Source organism: Prionailurus viverrinus, chromosome F1 (assembly GCF_022837055.1).
Source record: "Prionailurus viverrinus isolate Anna chromosome F1, UM_Priviv_1.0, whole genome shotgun sequence".
Classification (NCBI taxonomy): domain Eukaryota; kingdom Metazoa; phylum Chordata; class Mammalia; order Carnivora; family Felidae; genus Prionailurus; species Prionailurus viverrinus.
In genome coordinates this window covers 40,867,172-40,890,651 of record NC_062577.1, presented here as the reverse complement: position 1 = coordinate 40,890,651, position 23,480 = coordinate 40,867,172, and the positions used below count along the sequence as shown (strand labels likewise).

The following is a 23,480-nucleotide window of genomic DNA, read 5'->3' as shown; positions in this document are numbered from 1 at the left end:
CCTGACAGTGTCGGAAGCCAGTTGTGGCCCCCGAAAGGCCCACACAGAAACTACTTTGATAAGACAAGCATATCTGAGCTCTGTTGATAGGATAAATAATAGTAACTTTCATTTACTGAACACCTGTTACATGCCAGGCATTGCGCAGGGCTCTTTATACACTTAATCTTTACAAGACGTTCATTACCGTCCCCCTTGTATAAACTCAGGCCTAGAGCAGTTAGAAACGTTCCTAAAGTCACCGAGCAAGTGGAGCTGGATTGTGTCCAGATCTGGAATCCATGTCAGCAATGCTCTGCTCCCAGCTTTTGACCCCCTCCCTGCATTCCCCTCCCCGCTCTGCTCTAGCCCCATCTCCAACTCCTGGGAGAACAGAAGACGTCTGGAAAGAGGGCTGGAGAAAGACAAAATGCCATGAGGCAGAGGTGCCCAAAGCCAAGAATGAGGAAACCTTTCCCTGTTCAGACCTCTGGGTTGCTAGCTTGTGATGTGTCACCAATAACTAACTCCTCGGTTAAAACTGTAGCCCTCTCTTCCCGCATTTCTTCCCCTGCCACCCCAGCCTGAGACTAAAACAGGAGCCGTGGGGCAGCAGGAAATTCTAGCCGAGAATGGAACAATGCAGGCCGTGCATACAGGGTCTGCGTCAGTGATGTCGGCCGCGGGTTGGCTTACTGCGCCGTGGACAGCTGTCCATCTGCCAGGGCCCAATTCCCCGCCCAGAGGAGGGGTTCCCAGACTGCCCCCCATATGCTGAAGCTGTCATTCAGGAGGCTCCCAGGTTGTAGAGGCCAGGCTAAGGGGGAGGGTTGCGGGTCACAAAGCTGTTTCCCAATCTTTCAATTCAGGTGGACAGTTGGGACAATGACAAGACTAATGTCGCTGACTGCATCTGCTGGACAAAAGGAGCAAATGCTTCCCCAGTGCCAGCCTCCTTGCAAAGGAGAGCCTGGAGGTCTGGCTCTGTGGCCGACTCTAGGGAGAAGGAAGGGTATGTCCTTTCACAAGACTCTGGGGGCCAAAGAACCTTGGCTCATCAGAGAGAAGGGGCAGGAGGCAAGAATCTCCCCCCACCCCCACCTCTCAGTCTTGTGCACCAGCCCGAGGGCTCACACACTCACCGTCTCTGCCTCATTCAGCCTCCTTCTTGCAAAACCAGAGGCTCTCTTCCAGCCCACAGCAGGAAGGAAAACTCCAGGGTCCCAAATTGCACATAAGTCAATCAACCTGTCACAAAGCAAGCACAAAGAGCCCCAGGGTCACTCTAGGAAAGAAAGAGAAAAGGCTTTGTGGTTTGCAGCTTGTTCACTCACTGGGAAATTACATCTTTGTCCACAACCATTTGGAAAGTTTTGCATAGCACAATGACATCTTTGTTTAAAGAGATTCAAGGTGCTGTGCAAGAAATGACAGCGGTTCTGCAAGGTGCCTAAACGTGTCAGACTTTGGTGGTCTCTCTCATTCCTAAGACAGTTATTAGTGAGTGCCCTGACATCGAGATCTAATTGCGGATTCCCCATCCGCTAAAGGAGTTAAGCTGTATCTTGGAGAATTTCTCTTGTACCTATGGGGGAATTTACCCATAATTATCTCATTAATTGTCTTAACTTAGGAGAACTACTGTGTTTTTCTTCCCCACCTACAGGTAACCAAACTGAGCTCACCATAAATAAATCTATAGCATATAGAAGTGAGAGCTAATTTTAGGGTCAGGGGACATGAATTTGAAGTTCTAGTTTGTTATGAAATTTAGGGTGGATCATTTCCCTGCATGTGTCTCATTTTCTTCATCTGTAAAGTGGGGAGAAGGTACTGTAGAGTGAGTCAGACCACTCTAACCATTAGTTAGAATTTGCAAGTTCAAGCCCAGTGCCAGTCCCTCTGGGCAACCATTTAACCTTTCTCGGTGCAGATGACACATCTCACTTAATCACTTCCTTTAACATTAAAATGTGTCTGCAGGAAATGATAAAATCCACCTTTGTAGAAGGGAATGTGGCCACATCTATCAGACTACACATGCACTCAGTCACTCTTTGACCTGCAATCCCAGTTCTAGAAATCCATTTGAAATATATTCTGTATACCTATGTTGTGATCTCTACCAGTAAGTGAAGAAAAACATGATAGGAAAAAGTATGCTTAATATGGGTATAATTTATTCAAGAAAGGGGCAGGAATGCACAGGTAAATATGTATTCACTTATTTTTTTAAAAAGATCATAAAAGGATAAAGCGTAAAATAAAAATTAAAAGACCTACCGGGTAGGGGCGGGGGACTGAAGTGGACAGGACAGGGACAGAAACTGGGCTTTGAATAGACCTTATTTTGTGGATTTACTTTGGAACACGTAAATACCTGACACACTTACAAAAGCACAATTACTGTTTCTAAAAGAAATGCCTAAAATTAAAATAAAATCCACAAATCAGTTTATGTGTCCAGTTGGTTGGCCCTACACACACAGAAACTAAAACACAGTAATTTGACTCTACATCCTTGGAAAGACACGGCTAAGGATAAAAAGAACTGCTTCTTTCCTGTGCCATCCCAACCCTAAACTGTTTTCAATAATCATATTACTGATGTTACTGTTACTCTGAGACTTTTGTAACATATCGTGGGATAGGTCAAATGAATACTGATTTCTCAGCAATATACTGATATATTGATATTGCAATATACTGATACTGATATTGCTGAGAAAAAAGGTTTTCTTCTTGAAAGGTGATACAGATTTAAGATTGAGAGATCAAGTAAAGTCTGCAGCCCTGACTGTGAACTGGAGTATCAATATGAACTTCATGTTTTATCTGTACATATGTGTATACACACACACACACACACACACACACACACACACACCCCACATACTCCCTAGCCTTGTTCACTGTAATACCTAGAAACAAGGATCATCCCAGTAAGATTGAGCACCCCTGGTGATCTGTTTAGGAACTCTAAATACTATCCCCCCACAAAGAAATCAGGCTTCTTTGAAGAAACATCTGAGGCAGTAAACGTACAAGATGAGTCTAGAACATCTCGTCAAACCAAAAAAAGCAAATGCAGTGTCACAGACTACAAGAATCATGCCAAAAGGACTCAAAAGTCAACTAGAATAAGGTTTCCTTGGTCAAGATGAATAGCAGTAAGGATCATATCTGCAATAGATTGAAACCTAACAAATATGTTATGATCCCTAAGAATAACTTTTAAAACTCCACACAACCCATCTTGAGGATGTTAGGGAAATACTTCATTATTTTGAAAACAGGTCAATAAAGCAAAAGAAGAAAGGGTGGCCTTGTACTGGTGACTGTTGCAGATAATGATGAGTACATCAGGTTCCTTATATTAATCTCTCTCCACCTTTGCAAAACATTTTAAAAAAAAAAAACAATTTTTGTTAATTTTTTAAAAAATGTTTTATTTGTTTTTGAGATAGAGAGAGAGAAACAGAGTACAAGTCGGGGGGAGGGGCAGAGAGAGAGGGAGACACAGAATCTGAAACAGGCTCCAGGCTTTGAGCTGTCAGCACAGAGCCCCACGTGGGGCTAGATCCCATGAACTGTGAGGTCATGACCTGAGCTGAAGTCAGAAGCTTAACTGACTAAGCCACCCAGGCACCCCAAAATAAAAATAAATTTTAAATGTCAGATTGAGAAACAAGAAATCATTCGAATCCTAATTCTTGAAATCCTTTGGAACTATAGTCATTTAATCCTAACAACAATCCAGTCTGATGACAAAGGATGCAAATATTATTATCTCCATTTTACACTGGAGGAAATAAGCCCATTGAGTCAGTATTCAAACCCACATGTTCGTATCCCAAAGGCCCACTATCCCACACCTGCCTCTTTAATATCCCCATTTGTATATCTGGGTTAATAAAACTTCCCTTGCCTGCATGAGGGCACTGGGAGGGCTGCTATGAGATAATGTATAGGAAAGCACTTGAGAACCAAATCCTTGTACAAATATTTTACTGTTATTTGAAAATTAGGGATCACATTGGCCTTATGAGTATCACATTGCTGTGAGTATCAAATGAGAGCTGTGATTTAAAGAGAGATAGACGGATATAAAGACAGACAGACAGATAACCTTAAAGATGAGGAGGTTATAATCACCACCGATGTTTTTATTTATCATCATTGCTCACAGGACTTCAGGGTTAAGTGAGAAGGGAGCCTTGGAACCCATGATGAAGACCCTCCACCTGACCCAGGGGTAGGAAGTTTCCAGGACGGACACCTGATGCTCTGGGGAGGAACCATGATCAACAAAGACACTTGATGTCCAACAGGATGCAAGAGTGGCTCTCAGTCACAGATGGGTGGGGACCACAGTGGGCAGTGGAATGTGTTCCCCAGCGACAAGGAGAAGGCAGATTATGTCCAACTGATGACCAGAAGGAATGTCTGCCAGCTCCCAAACTGTTATCTCCTGGCATTCCTACCTTAATGTCTGCCTGGGGAGTGTTTACAGATTTCTTCTTAACAAATGTTTGTTCTCAGATTGTCCTGCCCTCAGTCACAAAATAAAAGTGGGTCTGGGGAATCTCCATCACTTTCTTGCCTTAGAATCCTACAATTGTGTAAGTGTGTATTTCTGAAGACATATAAAATCGAAATTTTCCTGAGTCTTGGTTCATGCCCCTTCTCCCCTTGGATATTTAGTCTGTGCACAGGGAATAAAGACTTATTCTGTCTCTGTCACTATTTCTGATCATGACCTGAGCCGAAACCGAGAGTAGGATGCTTAACCAAATGAGCCACCCAGACGTCCCTAAGCTAAGCATTTAAAAAATTATTTTACTTTTTTTTTTTCAACATTTTTATTTATTTTTGGGACAGAGAGAGACAGAGCACAAACGGGGGAAGGGCAGAGAGAGAGGGAGACACAGAATCCGAAACAGGCTCCAGGCTCCGAGCCATCAGCCCAGAGCCTGACGCAGGGCTCGAACTCACGGACCGCGAGATCGTGACCTGGCTGAAGTCGGACGCTTAACCGACTGCGCCACCCAGGCGCCCCTTACTTTTTTTTTGAATATGTAATCCCTTCACATGATATGAAACTCATAAGATACAAAAGAGTATATAATAAAATATATATAAGTATATGAGTATATATAAGTAAATTCCCCTCTGAACCCCAATCCCCAGCCTCCCAGTTCTACTCAGCCCCTCCCCCTGGCCATCCACTGTTACCAGTTTCTTGTGTATCCTTCCAGAGGCTGGTGGTATATGCATAGCTATACCTTTTTTAAAAAATTACAACATATGATACATATTTTTCATCTACCTTGTTTTTCTCAGTTAGAAAACATCTTATATATCTTTCTGTATTAGCTCATGTAAAACTGCTTTTAGCAGTGGCATAGTATCCTATTGTATGAACATATCCTAATTATTTGCTCCATCCTTTACTCTCAGACAGTTAGGATATTTGTGATCATTGGATGCAAAAAATTGCTGCAATACAGATCCTTGGATATATGTGATTTCTCACACTTGCAAGAATATTTTTGGGATAAGTTCTTGGATGCAGAATTTCTGGGTCAAAGAAAATGTGGCCAAACTGCTCTCCATGAAGGCTGAGACAAACACTCCCACCAGCAATATTTGAGTTTCTGTTTCCCACTCCTCCACTATGGCGTATTACTAGGTTGTTTTTGGTCTTTGATAATCTAATGCACCGAGATTGGTGTCTCTTTTGTGGTCCTCTTATTATGAGTGAGGTTGAGTATTTTCCTTTTCTTTATTTTTACTTTTTTAATATTTATTTATTTTGGGGGTGAGGAGGGGCAGGAAGAGAGAGAGGGAGAGGGAATCCCAAGCAGGCTCCACGCCATCAGCACAGAGCCCAACACAGAGCTCAAACCCATGAACTGTGAGATCATGACCCAAGCCAAAGCCAAGAGTTGGACGCTTAACCGACTGAGCCACCCAGGTGCCCCTCCTTTTCTTTAATTGTTCCTATTCTTTGCCCATTTCTCTACCAGGCAGTTGGTTTATTCTTAGCAATTTGAGGGAACTTTTTACTTACTAGGAAAATTACCTCTTTATCTGTAAGAGGAGCTTGAAATTGTCCACATCATTATTTTTATCCTGACTTTATTTGTGCACTAAATACAGACATTAGAGAAGAAAAAAAGTTTCAAGTCAATAATGGAAGGTCCCACATCAAGAAAGTAGAGAGGACCAAATAAACCCAAAGTAAGCGGAAGGAAGGAAGGAAGAAAAAACAGAAATCAATGAACTAGAAAGCAAAACCAATATAGAAAATCAATGACATGAGCTGGTTCTTTTTTTTTTTAACATGAGCTAGTTCTTTGAAAAGATCAATACAATTGACAAACCTCTAACAAAACTGAAGAAGAGAAAAAAAAGATGACACAATTGCCAATACCAGAAATGAAAAAGGAGAAGTCATTAAAGACCTTCCAAACATCAAAAGGAAAATAAACAAACACTATCAACAACTCTACACAAATAAATTTAAAAACAGTAGAAATGGACCAATTCCTTGAAAATGCAAACAACCACAACTCCCAGTATGTAACAGATAATTAAATGGCTTTATAATAATTAAAGAAGTTGAATTCACAATTTAAAAACTCCCAAAAAAGAAATTTTCCGGCTTAGACTGCTTCACTGAAATATTCTAACAAACTTTTAAAGAAGAATCAACACCAGTTTTAGAAAATCTCTTCCATACTACAGGAGACAACACTTCCCAATTCATTTTATGAAGCTATATTACTCTGATACCAAAATCAGACAAAGACAGGAAAAAAGAAAAGAAAATTAAAGATCAATAATACCTCTCATGAATATAGATACAAAAATCCTTTAAAAATGTTAGCAAATAGGGGCACCTGGGTGGCTCAGTCGGTTGAGTATCTGACTTTGGCTCAGGTCATGATCTCACAGCTCATGAGTTCAAGCCCCACATCGGGCTCTATGCTGACAGCTTGGAGCTGACAGCAGCCTGGAGCCTGCTTCAGATTCTGTGTCTCCCTCTCTCTCTCTGCTCCTCCCCCACTCTCTCTCTCTCTCTCTCTCTCTCTCTCTCTGTCCCAAAAAAAAAAAAAAATCAAAGAAATTAAAAAATATATATTAGCAAATAGAATTCAACATTGTATAAAAAGAATTGTAACTATGACCAGGTAGTTCATTCCAGGGATGCAAGGCTGGTTTAATATTCTAAAATCAGTCAAAGTAATGCACCATATTAACAAGTTAAGGAAGAAAAATCACATGATCCTATCAATCAATGCAGGAAAAGCATCTGACAAAATTCACCACCCATCATGATTTAAAACAAACTCTCAGAAAAAAAATTGAGAGAAAATTCCTCAACTTGATTTTTAAAAATCTACAAAACATCCACAGCTAACATTATACTTAATGGTGAAAGACAGAATGCTTTCCCCCTAACACTGGAGACAAAGCAAAGATGTCCACTTTCACCACTCTTATTCAACATAGCACCTGAAGGTCTAGCAAGTGGAATAAAGCAAGAAAAGACAGTCAAGGGAATACAGGGCAGAAAGGATGAAATAAAACTATTTCTCTGTGCAGACAACACAATGGTCTATGTAGAAAACCCCAAGGAATCTACAAAAAACAAAGCAAACAACAACAACAACAACAAAAAAAACCATTTGGAACTAACAAATGGAATCATCAACATTTTGGGATACAAACCAAGCATTTAAAAACCAACTGTAGGGGCGCCTGGGTGGCTCAGTCGGTTAAGTGTCCGACTTCAGCTCAGGTCATGATCTCACAGTCCGTAAGTTCGAGCCCCGCGTCGCGCTCTGTGCTGACCGCTCAGAGTCTGGAGCCTGTTTCGGATTCTGTGTCTCCCTCTCTCTCTGACCTTCCCCCATTCAGGCTCTGTCTCTCTCTGTCTCAAAAATAAATAAACGTTAAAAAAAAATTTTTTTTTTTAAAAACCAACTTTATTCTACATACAAGCAATGAACATATAGGAAAATTAAAAATACAATACCATTTACAGTCCCTCAAAGAATGAAATACTTAGGTAGAAAATGAACAAAACATGTACAATATTTGTATGCAGAAAACTACGCTACACTTACCAAAAAAATCAAAATCTAAACAGAGAGACAGGACAGGATGCTCATAGATTAGAAGACTCAACACGATAAATATGTGAATTCTCCCCGAATTGATATACTGGCTCAATGCGATCTCTATCAAAATCCCAGCAAGATTTTTAGTAGACACAGACAGATTGTTATAAAATGTATATGGAAATACAAAGGGACTAGAATAGCTAACACAATCCTGAAAAAGAAGAAACACATGGGAGGGACCCATCCACCCAACTGAAAGACTCATTATATAAATCCAGCACTACTGCTAAAGGAACAGCCACATGGATCAATGGAACAAAATAGAGAACCCAGAAGTAGACCCACACAAATGTGCTCAACTGCTTTTTGTCAAAGATGCAAAAGCAATAGGGGAATGGAGGGAAAGACAGCCTTTTCAACAAATGGTGCTGGAGTAACTGGACATCCATAGGACAGAAAAAGAAAAAAGAAAGAAAAAAAAAAAAAGAATCTCATCCCAAGTCCTTATACAAAATGGACTCAAAATGGATGGTGGACTTAAATGTAAAATGCAAACCTGTAAAACATGTAGAATTAAAGCAGGAGAAAATCTCTGAGATCTAGGGATACACAAACAGTTCTTAGGTTTGATGCCAAAAGCATGATCCATAAAATAAAAAAGACGATAATCAGGACTTCACCAAAATTAAAAACTTTGCTCTGCAAAAGAGGATTAAGAGTGGGAGAAATCACACATATGACAAAAAACTAGTTCTAGAATATATAAAGAACTTCCAAAACTCAGCAGCAAAGATGCAAACAATCCAATTGGAACATGGCCAAGAGACATTTCACTGAAGTAGATACTCAGATGGCAAATAAGCACTTGCAAAGGAGTTCAACATCACTAGCCACTAGTGGAATGCAAATGAAGCACACAATGAAAAGGGGGGAAATGAGCCATCACTACAGACCTATCAGAATGGCTAAAATAAAAAAAATGATGGCAACACCAAACACTGGTAAAGTGTGGAAAAACTAGATCCCTCATATATTGCTGGTGGAAATGTAAAATGGTACATCTGAGTTATAATATAGTTTGGCAGTTTCTTAAGAAATTAGACGTAACTATAAGATGACACAGCAAGTTCACTTCCGGGCATTTATCCCCAGGAAATAAAGAATTTATGCTCACACAAAAACCTGTACAGCAATGCATATAGCAGTTTTATTCATAATACCCCATATGGAAACAACACAGGTATCCTTCAATGGGTGAATGGTTAAACTGTGGTATAGTACAGTGGAATACTATACAGCAACAAAAAGGGAAGAATTATTGATACGTGTGGTAACTTAGATAAATCTCCAGATAATTATGCTGGGTGAAAGAAGCCAATCACAATATTGTGATTCCATTTATATAACATTCTGGAAATGACAAAAATTATAGAAATGGAGAATAGATTAGTGGTTGCCACAGGTTAAGGAAGGTAGGTTGTGTTGGGAGGAGATGGGTGTGGCTTTAAAATGTCAACAAGAGGGATCCTTGCTGTGACGGAAATAGTTTTGGTCTTGACCATATATTATCAGTAACCTGGCTGTTAGGTTGTGCTACAGTTTTGTAAACTACTGGGGGGAGCTGAGCAAAGTATATGAGGGATCTATTTGTATGATTTGCTACAACTGCCAATGAATCTATAATTGTTTCAAAATAAAAAGTTTAATTAAAAGTAGCTTTCAGTTGAGGGCGCCTTGGTAGCTCAATCAGTTAAGCGTCTGACACTTGGTTTTGGCTCAGGTCATGATCTCACAGTTTGTGGGTTCAAGCTCCACGTCGAGCTCTGCCCTGGCAGCTCGGAGCCTGTTTGGGATCTCTCTCTCTCTCTCCCTCTCTCTGCCCCTCCCCTGCTCATGCTCGCTCGCTCTCTCTCTCTCTCTCTTTCACACACACACACACACACACACACACACACACACACACACACTAGATAAATAAACTTAAAAAAATAGTTTTTGATTCTCTTTGTATTCTGTATAAATAATTGTATCATCTATAAGCAATCATAACATCTCTTTCTTTCCAATTTTAATACTTCATTTCTTTCTCTTGGCAGATTAAATTTGATGTTAGTCAATGCAAAAACAAATTAGGAAGAAAAACCTACTACCACATAAATTAATACAAACTGGACAGAAATAATTTTTTTTAACATATTCTCTTACGGGCTTGCATGGATTACAGAATTTTGACAGTATTTCTAAAAACTCAAAACACTTTCCCAGATGTATTTAAAAGTTATTTCTCCTCAAAATAAATTGCCCAGGGCTGAGCATCATGAGTGTTCAACAATGACATTTCCAAGAAAAGAGATTCGCTAACTTTCCTTGATAACTTGCTTCAGTGAGTGGATCTCACATTCCAAAGGTGCAAAAAAATCCAGCTAAAATCGGACACTGTTATTTCAGTACAGCTGGACCTGTGTTCTGAAGCCAAAAGAGGTTCTCTAACTAAGGAAGATGGGCATTTGCTCTGGAAAGTTCAAGATAGATGTGAGCGCTTGCACCCACAGATCCAGCAAAATTAGACCAGTCCAAACACAACAGCAAACAATGTGGAGAATCAGTCTCTTCAGAAGGTCCCCCAGGTGATTGCTGGTGGTGGTGGAGAATTCAGCCTCAAGTGCATCTCCACAGCTATGCCTGCCCCCGAGTCAGCAGGAAAAATGACCAGGAGGGCTAGGTGGCCCTGCACGGCCATTGGAAAGACACTGGTAGGAGAATAAAGGACAAACCACAAGTTGGAAAAAAAATGTTTAAAAAACACAAATCTGATAAAGGGCTGGTCACACAATATGCAAAGAATTCTCAACTGAATAATTAGAAAACAAATAAGCCAATAAAAACAGGCAAAGGGTCTAAACAGACGCTTCCCCCAACAAAGATGTATTTTTGGCAAATCCACACACAGAGAGATACTCATCATCTTTAGTCAACAGGGAAATGCAAACTAAAACCACAACGAGATACCATTTTATACCTGTCAGAAGAGCTCAGTAAACAAAAAAGTTCATAATACCAAGTCCTGGTGAGGATGCGAAGCAAATGGAACTTGCATATTGCCGATGGGAATAAAAAATGGTACATCACTTTAGAAAACAGTTTGGCGGTTGTTTAGAAAGTTAAACACACAGCTAATATATGAACAAGTAATCCCACTCTTAGGTATTTATCCAAGAGGAATAAAAATATATGTCTACATAAAAACATACATGTGGATATTTATAGTAAATTTATTCAGAATTGCCAAAAACTAGACACAAGCCAAATATCTGTCAACGGCTGAGGGGATAAATAAACTGTGGTATATAATGCAACAGAGTAGTACTTATCAATAAACAGACATGATCTACTGATACATGTAGCGAGTTAGAGCCATCTCAGATGCAATGTGTTAAGTAAAAGAAGTCAGTCTCAAAAGGCTACATACTGTATGTTTCATTTGTGTGATATTCTAGAAAATGCAAACTGGGGGCGCCTGGGTGGCTCGGTCGGTTAAGCGTCCGACTTCGGCTCAGGTCATGATCTCACGGTTCGTGAGTTTGTCGGGCTCTGTGCTGACAGCTCGGAGCCTGGAGCCCGTTTCACATTCTGTGTCTCCCTCTCTCTCTGCCCCTCCCCCACTTGCACTCTGTCTCTGTCTCAAAAATAAATAAACGTTGGGGCGCCTGGGTGGCTCAGTCGGTTAAGCGTCCGACTTCAGCTCAGGTCACGATCTCGCGGTCTGTGAGTTCGAGCCCCGCATCCGGCTCTGTCCTGACAGCTCAGAGCCTGGAGCCTGCTTCCGGTTCTGTGTCTCCCTCTCTCTCTGACCCTCCCCCGTTCATGCTCTGTCTCTCTCTGTTTCAAAAATAAATAAACTTAAAAAAAAAAAAAATTAAATAAATAAATAAATAAATAAACAAACGTAAAAAAAAATTAAAAAAAAAGAAAAGAAAATGCAAACTGGAGGGACATAATAAGGACTGGGGTCAGTGGGGAGAGGATTAACCAAAAAGGGGTACATGAGAACTTCTTGGAATGATGGAGAGGCTCTATATCTGGATGAGGATGGCTATTACATAACTATACGTGTTTGCAAAATTCATCAGGCTCTACACCTAACACAGGTGTATTTTATTCTATGTAAGTTTATACCTTAATAAACTTCACTTGGAAAAAATGTTAAGGTACATGAAAAGACAAGACCCAGGCGAAGATACTGGGTATGCACACACCTGACAAAAGATTACCATCAAGAATATATACAAAGAGCTTCTGTAAGCAAATAAGAGAATAGCAAACCAACAGAATTAAGGCAGGAGACAAACTGGAATATATGTGGCTAATAAACATATTGGTGATCTGGGAAATGCAAATCAAGACCATAATGAGATACCAATTTATACTCAGTCAATTAGCAAAAATTACTAAGTCTAACCATATCAAGTGTTGAAAGACGTTGAAGATTTCTTATACATTGCTAAGGATACAACCACTTTGGGGAACGTTTTACATTACCTCCTAAAATTGAACATTTACCAACTATGATTTAGCAAATCGACTCCTACCTGTGTACCCACAAGACACTCTTGTACATGCACAGAAATGTTCCTCGCAGCCCTATTCATCATAGCAGAAACCTAGCAAGAGCCCAAAAGCTCATCAATGGAGAAATGGACAATTAAACTGCAGTAGAATCAAACAATGAAATATTATGCAGCAGGCGAAATAAGAGTGCTATGCAGTAAAACTATATAATAAGCGAAGAGGAAAAGAAAAAAAAAACAGGATTCAAGATAGCAATTACTATCATTCAACAACAAAACAAACAACCTGACTCAACAATGGGCAAAGGGGGGCGCCTGGGTGGGTCAGTTGGTTGAGCATCCAACTTCGGCTCAGGTTATGATCTCACGGTTTGTGGATTCAAGCCCCGCGTCTGGCTCTGTGCCGACAGCTCAGAGCCTGGAGCCTGCTTCGGATTCTGCATCTCCCTCTTCTCTCTGCCCCTCCGCAGTTCATACTCTCTCTCTCTCTTTCTCAAAAATAAATAAACATTAATTTTCTTTTAAATGGGAAGAAGACTTGAGTAGACATTTCTCCAAAGATATACAAGTGGCCAACAAGCATACGAAAAGAGGCTCAACCTCACGAATCATTAGGGAAATAGAAATCAAAACTACAATGAGATACCACCTCACACCCATTAGGATGGCTAACTATTAAAAAACAAAAAACAAAACAGAAAATAGCAAGTGTTGGTGAGGATATGGAAAACTGGAACCCTTCCACATTGCTGGTGGGAATGTATAATGGGCAGCCGCTATAGAAAACAGCACGGCAGTTCTTAAAAAAACTAAAAATAGAGTTACCATATGATTCAGCAATCCCATTTCTGGGTGTACATCCAAAAAAACTGGAAGCAGTGTCTCAAAGAGGTATTTGTACGTCTATATTCGTCCCAGCATTATTCACAACAGCCAAAACGTGGAAGTAATCCACGTGTCCGGGGATGGATGAGTGGATACACAAAATGTGGCATACCAACACAACGGAATATTACTCAGCCACAAAAAGGAGGAAATTCTTTTTTTTTATTATTTTTTATTTTTTATTTATTTTTTTATTTAAAAAAAAATTTTTTTTTTAAATGTTTATTTATTTTGGGGACAGAGAGAGACAGAGCATGAACGGGGGAGGGGCAGAGAGAGAGGGAGACACAGAATCGGAAACAGGCTCCAGGCTCCGAGCCATCAGCCCAGAGCCCGACGCGGGGCTCGAACTCACGGACCGCGAGATCGTGACCTGGCTGAAGTCGGACGCTTAACCGACTGCGCCACCCAGGCGCCCCAAAAAGGAGGAAATTCTAACATGGGCTACAACATGGATAACCTTTGGGGACATTATGCTAAGTGAAATAAGCCAGTCACAAAAGGACAACTACTGAATGATCCCACTTCGACGAGGTACCTCGTGTGGTCAGATTCATGGAGACAGAAGTAGGAACGGTGGTTGTTCAGGGCTGGATGAGGGGGGAATAGGGTGTAGTTGTTTAATGGGTATGAAGTTTCAGCTTTGCAAGATGAACAGAGTTCTGGAGATCAGTTTCACAACAAAGGGAATGTACTTAACACTACTGAGCGGTACACTTAAAAATGGTTAAGATGGCAAGTGTTCTGTCATGAATATTTTATCACAATTAAAAATGTAAAAAATTTGTTAAGTCATGATTACTTCTGGTAGTAGGGAGGTAGAGAAGATGGGTTGGTGGTGGTGGCAGTGAAATCTGAAGCTTAGATATTTGCTAATCATGAAAGTTCTATCTTTTGTTGTGGTATGGGTTTACAGGTACTTACTACATAGATAAATAAACGGATGGATGGACAGGGAGAAAGTTGGGAAGGAGAGAAGAAAAGGTGATGGAGGGGAGGGGAGGGGAGGGAAAGAACAGGAATAAAAGAGAAAAAAACCCAGCAGGACATGCAGGACTGATGATAAGTGTGAGTCCTGAACCAAAGATTACGGCTAACCCAAGGCTGTGCACCTGAGGTCCAAAATAAAAAAAAGTTTGTTCTGATGGGTCAAAGGAATCTTAGATTATCTACAATGAAAGGGATCTCAGAAATCTCTCACTGAAGTCCATCGTCCAATGTGATGAGAAAAGTAATACAGAAATACGTGAGAAATGTGAATGAAGCTCAGAGATGTTTCAGTGCTCTCTCTAAGGTCACACGGCCATCTATATTCTAACCCTTTTGCAGTTATGTTTGGCAACAAAAGGCAGCAGAGACAAGGGAAAGTTAAGAACATTCACTCCTAGAGCAACCATCCCTCTTAGTCCTTAAAACATTCCTCTAAGAAAGGCATTATTAGTATTCTACACATTAGAAACCTGAAGCCTGGTGATGTTAAATGCCTCATCTAGGGGTTCTCGATTGGTGACTGGCACAGCCGAAACTCTAAACCATGTCAGTGTCCCCAAGGCCCACGCTCTTTGATGCCATGCTGAAGTCTACTTCACAGCAATACAACAAAATTTCAACCACCGCTTTGTGAATGGCCATGTGGAAGACGCAAGGGTGAACAAACCACACACCTCTTTGTGATTATGTCAGAATCCTTGTTGTTATTCCCAAGGGGAAAAAAAGGAGAGTGGTCATAATTGGTTCACATATGCAATATGTCTTGGCTTTAAAATATACAATTAATCAGAGACAAATTTGTACTGATAACATGACCTGCCCAGAGTGATATTTTGCTTTATGACACATCTCTTCCTAAGAAAGATAAGGCAGGTAAGCCATAGCAGCTGGACCCCCAGTCCCATGACTAAGACCTACAAAGAAATGATCCAGTGAAAGAGAACTTCTGCTTCAGATGGAACGAACAGTCTTGGGAAACAGACAGGAGGAGCCAAGGGGAGCACCCTACAAAGGATGAATCACAGATGTGGGAAACACCTGTGATTTTAGACGATGCTTTCATTCCCAACCGGCCCTCAATTACATCCTCCACAGAACAAGCTAACAAATGGATAGGGGGCTATGACGTAGAAGTCACTGTCAACAGAGGCATTAATGTCATACCTGCCCAGACACAAGCACACGGGGAGAGAAAGAACGCTCAAACCAAGATCGCTCTGTACTTCGGGCCAAGGGGGAGGAGCGTGGGACACAAGGCAATTGGACACAAGGCAAATTTCTATTGCCACCTTATTTCTCATAGATGCAACCTGGTAAAATCTCTTTTAAAAAGATTGTGGTAGGGGCGCCTGGGTGGCGCAGTCGGTTAAGCGTCCGACTTCAGCCAGGTCACGATCTCACGGTCCGTGAGTTCGAGCCCCGCGTCGGGCTCTGGGCTGATGGCTCAGAGCCTGGAGCCTGCTTCCGATTCTGTGTCTCCCTCTCTCTCTGCCCCTCCCCCGTTCATGCTCTGTCTCTCTCTGTCCCAAAATAAATAAACATTGAAAAAAAAATTTTTAAAAAATAAAAAGATTGTGGTAAAATATACAATACAAAAAATTTACCATTCTAACCATTTTAAGTGTACGTTTGTAGAATTAAGTACATTCACACCGTTAAGCAACCGTCACCACCAGCCAACCAAAGAATTTTTTATCTTCCCAAACTGGAACTCCATATCCATTTGGCAATAAATCTACCCCCCTCTCCTTAGCACTTACAAATAAATAACTCTTAAGTACTTGCAATGAAGTATTAAATTTAGTCAAAACCTGTGGGTGGACTGCAGAATCAGCTAGTCAAATTAGCTGTAAGTTCACAAAAGCAAAGACACCACCCCGGTCCTCCAAGACTTTATCAACATGATGGGCCAGTGATATTCTCGATTCCTTGTATTTAGTTGGCTAAACCCACAACTCTGGTTAAATCCAGCTCTCCACCTATTCTGTGCCTACACCCACGCAATGGACGTGGCCGAGGAAATACACACCTCCACGCTGTCTGGCCTCACTTTGGATTCACGTTCTCTAATCTCCAGTGGGCATCTGATAATCAGATGGATCGCCCCCTCATGTGCCCTCCAAATGGCAATTCGTACCTTCCCCTTTCTTCTTGAACCCCCACTTCTCCCTCCCCGTTCTTTTTCTTTTGTCTTAACTTTCATTATGAAGTATAACGAAGCTCCATGTACACACCAGCCAACCTCAACAATTACTGACCCCAGGCCAACCACACATCATCTGCATACCCTGCCCCATGTCTCCACTGGATTATTTTGAGGCAAAACCCTGTCATTGCATAATTTCATCTATAACACTTCAGCATCTATCTCTAGGAGGTGATGCTTTTATGAAACAGAACCTCACTAACATCACAACTCCAAAATTAGCGATAATTTTTTATCATCAAATATCCATTCAGTGCCCAGATTTCCAATGGCCTCACAAGGATCTTGGTTTTTAGTTTTTGTTTTTTTGCTGTTTGTTTGAATCCAAATTCAAATAAGGTCCTAAGGTCCTAACTGATGACATTAGTTCATATGTGTTTTATGTCTCTTTTAAATCTATCAGTTTCGTATCTTTTTTTCCCCCTTACACTTTAATTTTTTTTCTTTTTTTTTTGAGAGAGAGAGCACACATGCAAGGGAGGAGCAGAGAGAGGGGGAGAGAGAGAGAGAGAGAGAGAGAGAGAGAGAGAGAGAGAGAGAGAGAGAGAGAATCTTAAGCGGGCTGCACGCACAGCACAGAGCTGACTCGGGGCCTGATCTCACAACCTTGGGACCACGACCAGAGCCAAAATCAAGAGTTGGACACTCAACCGACTGAGCCACCCAGGCACCCCCCCCCCCCACTGTATTTTTTAAATAAAAAAATGCTTTCCCATCCTTTTGTCCTTGGCTGATGGCCATGTTTATTCTTTGATAGAAAACAGAAGCAACAAAGGGAACTTTCACCGGTGCCAGGCCCCCACTGATGGCCTCCCTGCTTCTGTGCTCCTATGTTCCAGCCTCTCTCCTGCTCCTGGGGGTGAACTATCTGGGCTTGGGACCCCATCCCCTCTCACCTACTTGGCGACAAAGCTGCAGCAATTCTTCTCTTCCTCCTGCCTCATCGAATTTTCCTTGCTCACTGGATCTTTCCCACCAGCTTACAAACTTTGCTGTGATTTCTCCCAATCTCAAGAGCCTTCCCTTGTCCCCACTCTCCTCTCTGGCAACTGCCCTGTTTCTCTTCCCTTTACAGGATAACTCCTTACAAGACCTGCCCACTTTTAGGTCCTCCAATTTCTCTTCTCCAAATTTCTCTGAAACCCAGTCCAATCAAGATTCCAACCCCCACCCCCACCCCACTCACTCAAGGTCTTATCAAGGTCTTATCAAGGTCACCTCAACAGTTTAAGTCCAATGGCAAATAAGTCCCTAGTTCTCATCTTTCTTGACCTAACACAAGTGGTCACTCTGTCTTTCTGGAAACGCTTCTTCCCCTTGGCATTGAGAACAACACAATCTGGAACAGTACAATCTCCACAATCTCCTCCTTACTGCTTCCTTATTATCAATGTCCTTATCAGTGTATTCCTATTAATCAGTCTCTGGTGCTGGTTCCTCCTCTTCTTCCCAACTTCTGTTAGAGGGCTATGTCCTAGGATCTCTTCCCTTCTTTACTTAAGCTCTCTGCCTTGGTGACCTCATGGAGTCTCATAGCATTAAATACCGTCTATATGCTGGAAACTCCCAATTTCAAGCCTCTAGCCTGGAATCCTTCCACTGAACTTTGGACCCACATATCTAACTGCCTACCTGGCATCTCTCTTTCCCCGACAACATGTCATTCGAGTTAATGATTACCCTTCTTCCAGGTATTCATGATAAACCTTTAGCATCATCTGTGACTCCTCTCCCTCCCTCTCACCTCACACCTGAGCTGTCAGCAAATCCTATTGCTTATCCCTCTCCTTCTTTTCCCCTGGTCCATACCACCATTCTTGCCTGCCATCTTCTTTTTCTACCTCACTTCTTTGTTCCATTGCCTTTTTCTCAGTAAGTGACTGCCTAGTCACACTATCTAAAATTGAAGACCATTTTGCCCAACACTCCCTATCCCCCTTATACCTGCTTTATTTTATAACTCATTCATACTTGCTACCTCCTAATACACCACATATTTCTTTCCCTTGTTTATCGCCTGTCTTTCCTCATTGAAATGTAAGCTCCTTGACATGCAGGGATTGTATCTACTTCCTGCTTTATCTCTGACTTCCAGAACTGTGCCCAGCCCATAGAAGGGGTCCAAAAATATTTGTTCAACAAATTAATGTATTTGTACATGGAGCTAAAGTAAAAAGTGTTTCTTCTATGCAGACTTCCCAGATTCCTTTGAACCTCCCCAGCACTTAGAATATGAAACACAGCAGTTAATATTATGTATTACTGCCACATTCTTACTCTTCTCTCGCCTACTAAACTCCCGAGTTTCTCTGAGTCTGAGACCTGGCTCCCTATCTATCCTTCCTCCCCCTCAGCCCTGGCACAAAATTGATCGTCAATTAGCTGCTCCTACTGCTCAGGCTCTTGGGTCCGAGTAAACTCAATATTTATTTTGGATACCTCTATCTTTTATACTTTAATGAACTTTTTTGTTTTCAGATATATATATATATATATATATATATATATATATATATATTTAATATTATCAACACCACAACAGTGTGAGGAGAAAAGGGAAGGGTATCCATTTTCCCTTCACTGGTGATTAAATACTTTAAAAATTTCGGGACGCCCGGGTGGCTCAGTCGATTAAGGGTCCGGCCTCAGCTCAGGTCATGATCTCACAGTTCTCGAGTTTAAGCCCTGTGTTGGGCTCTGTGCTGACAGCCCAGAGCCTGGAGCCTGCTTCCGATTCTGGGTCTCCCTCTCTCTCTCAAAAATAAATAAACATTAAAAAATTACAATGCTTTAAACGTTTCAAAGCACTCAACATATTCACTTCAACGGGTCTTCATAACTACCCAGCATGGAAAGTATCGTCATCATCATTTCCACCTTACAGGCAAGAAACCTGAAGCTCACATGATTATTAAAAATCCTTTATCTGAGGGCAAATAGAATGACCTCATCCAAGGTCATCCTTGGAGTAGGAGAGCTAGTAATTGAACCTGGGTCTCCTGATTTCAGTTCATGTGGTCTTGTCTGTCCACCATGCTTCCCTAGTTTCATACCAATGGGAACATAGTGGTCCTGGTAGCAGAGAACAGGAATGGAGGAGAACTTGATGCTCAGGGAGATATGGAAGTCATTTGTGGGACAAAAGCAAGAACCTCCTGTTTAACCCAACATCTTGTTCAGTAAACCTCAAGCTCTTCTTCTTTCTTGCCTGCTGTCAGCAGTCATGGTCTCCAGGGGAGGTGTTGGGGAGGAAGGGCAAGGAGACAGAAGGATCCCCTTTTTGCCAAGACCAGGAAAATATGCCACACGCTAGACAGTGTTCTAGAGCATAAGCTGGAAGGCACAGCTGTTCTCTAGAGGTGGGAACTGGCAAATGTGTCACCCGCTACTGGTGCCATGGGCCGTGGCAATGCAGGGGAGTGTGAACTGTGAGCAAAGTTGGCGTTCGGGTTGGGGGGGGGGGGGGGGAGCGATGGCCTGAGTGTGGCCCAGCTACCTGTCTCAGCTTCAGGAGTTACCTCCTTCTCTCCTGCCAGGATTGCAAGTAACAGCCTAAAATAAACCCTGGGCAGAGAGAACCCATTTAATTAAGAGGAGCATGATCTGGGACATTACTGTCTTCATTGACTTCTACTTTTGCAGATGTGATGAGCACGTGTTGCTTTTGTAGCTGGCCAGGAAAAAGCAAGAAGCAGCAAACTGTCATCTTCCAAAGTCCTGATGGCAGCGTGGAATCAGGAGTGCTGTGGTGTTTTTTTTGTTTTTTGTTTTTTGTTTTTACAGCTTTGGAAACTTTGATGATTGTGCTGCCTTCTGTGTCTCCCATCAGCCTGGAGGCTCCCTGGGGCAGGTGTGTTTCTCCCCTTCAGTCTGGACTTCATGAAGACAGGAGCTGTGCCTCCCCCAGCACGCTTGCAGCTCTCTGAAGTCAGGGACTGTGCCTTTCCCATTAGACTGGAAGTTCCCCAAAGTTAAAGGTCATACCTCCCAATAGCTTTGGAAGCCCCTGAGCCCCAGGGCTCCTACCTCCTCTTTTAACCTCCCCTACACCAAGGACAGGGGTCTGCTTTCATTCTTCACCGGCAGTGGCTGGATTGGTCAATGTGACCTCTTAGAAATAAGCGAGCCACTTGAGACCTGGTGGGTCTCCTGGGAAGAGATCCTCTGAGCTGGTGCCAATGCCAAACCTCACATATCTGGATTGTGGAGCACACAGACTGTGCCTGGTCTCTCTTTCCCCTCCTGCCTTCTGGCCACATGGGCCCTGATGCCCCCACCACGAGCAGACAGAAAGGAGGGATGCTAGGGCTTGCTCAGCCTAGCAGCACAAGGGAAGGAAATAACCCTAGTTTAGTCATATTGCACTTCACTCTCACAATTCACCAATTCAAGCTTCCTCTCACAGTCTAATGACAGGAAAAATAAAAAGGTTCTTTTTGAAAGAACCATCTATTTGTTCAGATAACAAGAGTTATCTGTATGATGCATGGCGTCTCCGTTTGTACTAAGAAACTTATACCGTGTCTCCCTCCGTCCTAAAGGAGGGAAGCAAATCTGTGCTCAAATGGGATTTATATCTTTTCTGACTTCATGAGTTTTCTTATTTTATTCCGAATGTAATCATCTTGTTTTATGGGAGCCATTTTATTATAAGATCATTCAATCTTAAATACTACAGAGATGCCTTTAAAATTATATTACATTTCATCTTCTTAATGACCTGAGAAGACAAAATCATGGAGGGGATCAGAAAACGGGCTTTGGAATTAGAGACCCAGATATAAATTCCAGCTCTTATTAGTTTCCCAATGAGCTACCAGCTGTGTGGTCTTGGGCCAATTACTGAACCTGTCTGAGCTCTGGTTTATTTCCTCATCTATAAATTGGGGACAGTGTTTCTCTTCAATCCACTCACTCTGGATTTAAATTCTTTACACTGGTTTACAAGGCTTTCCCCCAGCTGGCCCGTGTCTACCCCTCAGCTCTGATATACTGTGCTTCACACCCCAGCACGCACAGGCTTCTCCCTCTGCCTGAGATGTGCTCCACCTCACCTTCCACCTGTTATCTTCTTTTCTGCTGGGTCCTCATCATTTCTTAGCTTAAAAGTCACCTCCTAGGGCGCGTGGTTGGCTCAGTCGGTTAAGCATCCGGCTTTGGCTCAGGTCCTGATCTCGAGGTCTGTGAGTTCGAGCCCCGCATCGGGCTCTGAGCTGTCAGCACAGCTTCGGATTCGTGTCTCCCTGCTTCGGATTCATGTCTCCCTCTCTTTCTGCCCTTCCCATGAGCTTACTCCATCTCTCTTTCTCTCTTTCAAAAATTGTTTTAAAAAGTCACTTCCTCAGAGAGCCTTCTTTGATTTGCTCTCCCAGAGCAAGCTAAATCCCGGACTGCTGGCAGTGCCTCTCAAACATCTTTGCACACACAAATGTATCACCCACTGATCTTGTTAAAATGCAGCATATCTTGGTGGGCGGGGGGGGGGGGGGGCGCTACATTCTCCCAACAAGCTCCAGGTGATCTGATGCAGCTGGGAGGAGCACCCCTGAGAGTGTGGCAAAGCACCCCCACACACTTGTTTAATGCAATCGGTCTTTCCTGCTATACTAAGTCCCCTCCCCAGGCCTTGGCATAGTGCCTGGATAAGAAGCACTCAAGAAATGCTTGACGACTGCACTCAGCAACACCTATAATGTTTCTAGCCCAGTTTCTGGTCAGAGTAAAAGAAATTCAATAAATAATATCAGCCATTTATAATAATATTGGGTACTGACTATAGTATGTCCTTTACTTCTTTTTCCACCCCCACATGCAAAGATTCCTACAAGGGTCCTGGACACAAAACCAAGGCCTGCAAAGTGTTGAATGGATGCCTAAAGGAGCAAAGGAAAGAGAGACCCTGGTCCATGGCCCTTTAAGAGCATCCAACATACGTAGAATGGCACAATGAATGCATCGTCAGCCTTTCATATAAACCCAAACCCTCCCTTCTACCAATTCCTACTTGTGGTTAGGAGCACAGAGTTTAAACACAAACAACAGATACCAAAGAGTTACTGAGAAATCCCCAGAGCAAACAAGCAAGTGACAGCCCAGGAAGGAGGGTATTGTTTTAAAAATTATTTCCTTAGTCCTCAAAGAACTGGAACAAAGCAGGATTGTGCTGGCTGCCTCCCCTGCAAGAATTCACATTCTAGGCCTGACTAAATGCCAGTCTAAATGCTTCTCAGAATACAATTACTAAACCCACGGAGCAGCAGTCCCAGCGGGGGGTGCGATGCTCCCCTACCACCAACTCTGCTGCAACTTCAGGCAATAAGCCTCAGTTCTCTGCATTCAGCTTTTCCAATGACCCCACCCCGGCTCCCCCGCCTCCATTTTGTTCCTTTTGGCCCACTCCTTGCTGCCTCCTTCAGGCCAGGGAGTGGGCAGAGCTGTGTGCAGTTCAGAAGCTTCTACACAACACAAAAATCTCAAGGAAACCAGTGCATCAGGCCATTTCCCGGCAACTTATCTCGTTTGCAGAACCAATTCCCTTCATTCTCAACCTCCTACGGATTAGGGAGGAAAGTGGAAACCCAGAGAAGGCTCTCCAAGGCTCTGAACCTACAAGTAGGTAATTATGGGGTTCGAGGGGTCAGCTACGTAAAGGGGGTTGGAAACATCAACCCTCAGATTAAAATGTGGCATCTTAAATATTTAAAAAATGAGTGAGTCTGT

The 23,480-nt window shown here is 42.3% G+C and overlaps 1 protein-coding gene across 2 annotated transcripts in view; it reads right to left on the bottom strand.

Moving 5' to 3' along the window:
* NFASC (neurofascin) overlaps positions 1–23,480 on the bottom strand; it is a 182,938-nt gene that overhangs the window by 94,996 nt on the left and 64,462 nt on the right. For both annotated transcript variants that reach the window (XM_047840931.1, XM_047840930.1), the window contains exon 2: positions 1,122–1,227. In XM_047840931.1, the coding sequence (XP_047696887.1) occupies positions 1,122–1,227 (106 nt within the window). The remainder of the gene's footprint in view (positions 1–1,121; positions 1,228–23,480) is intronic.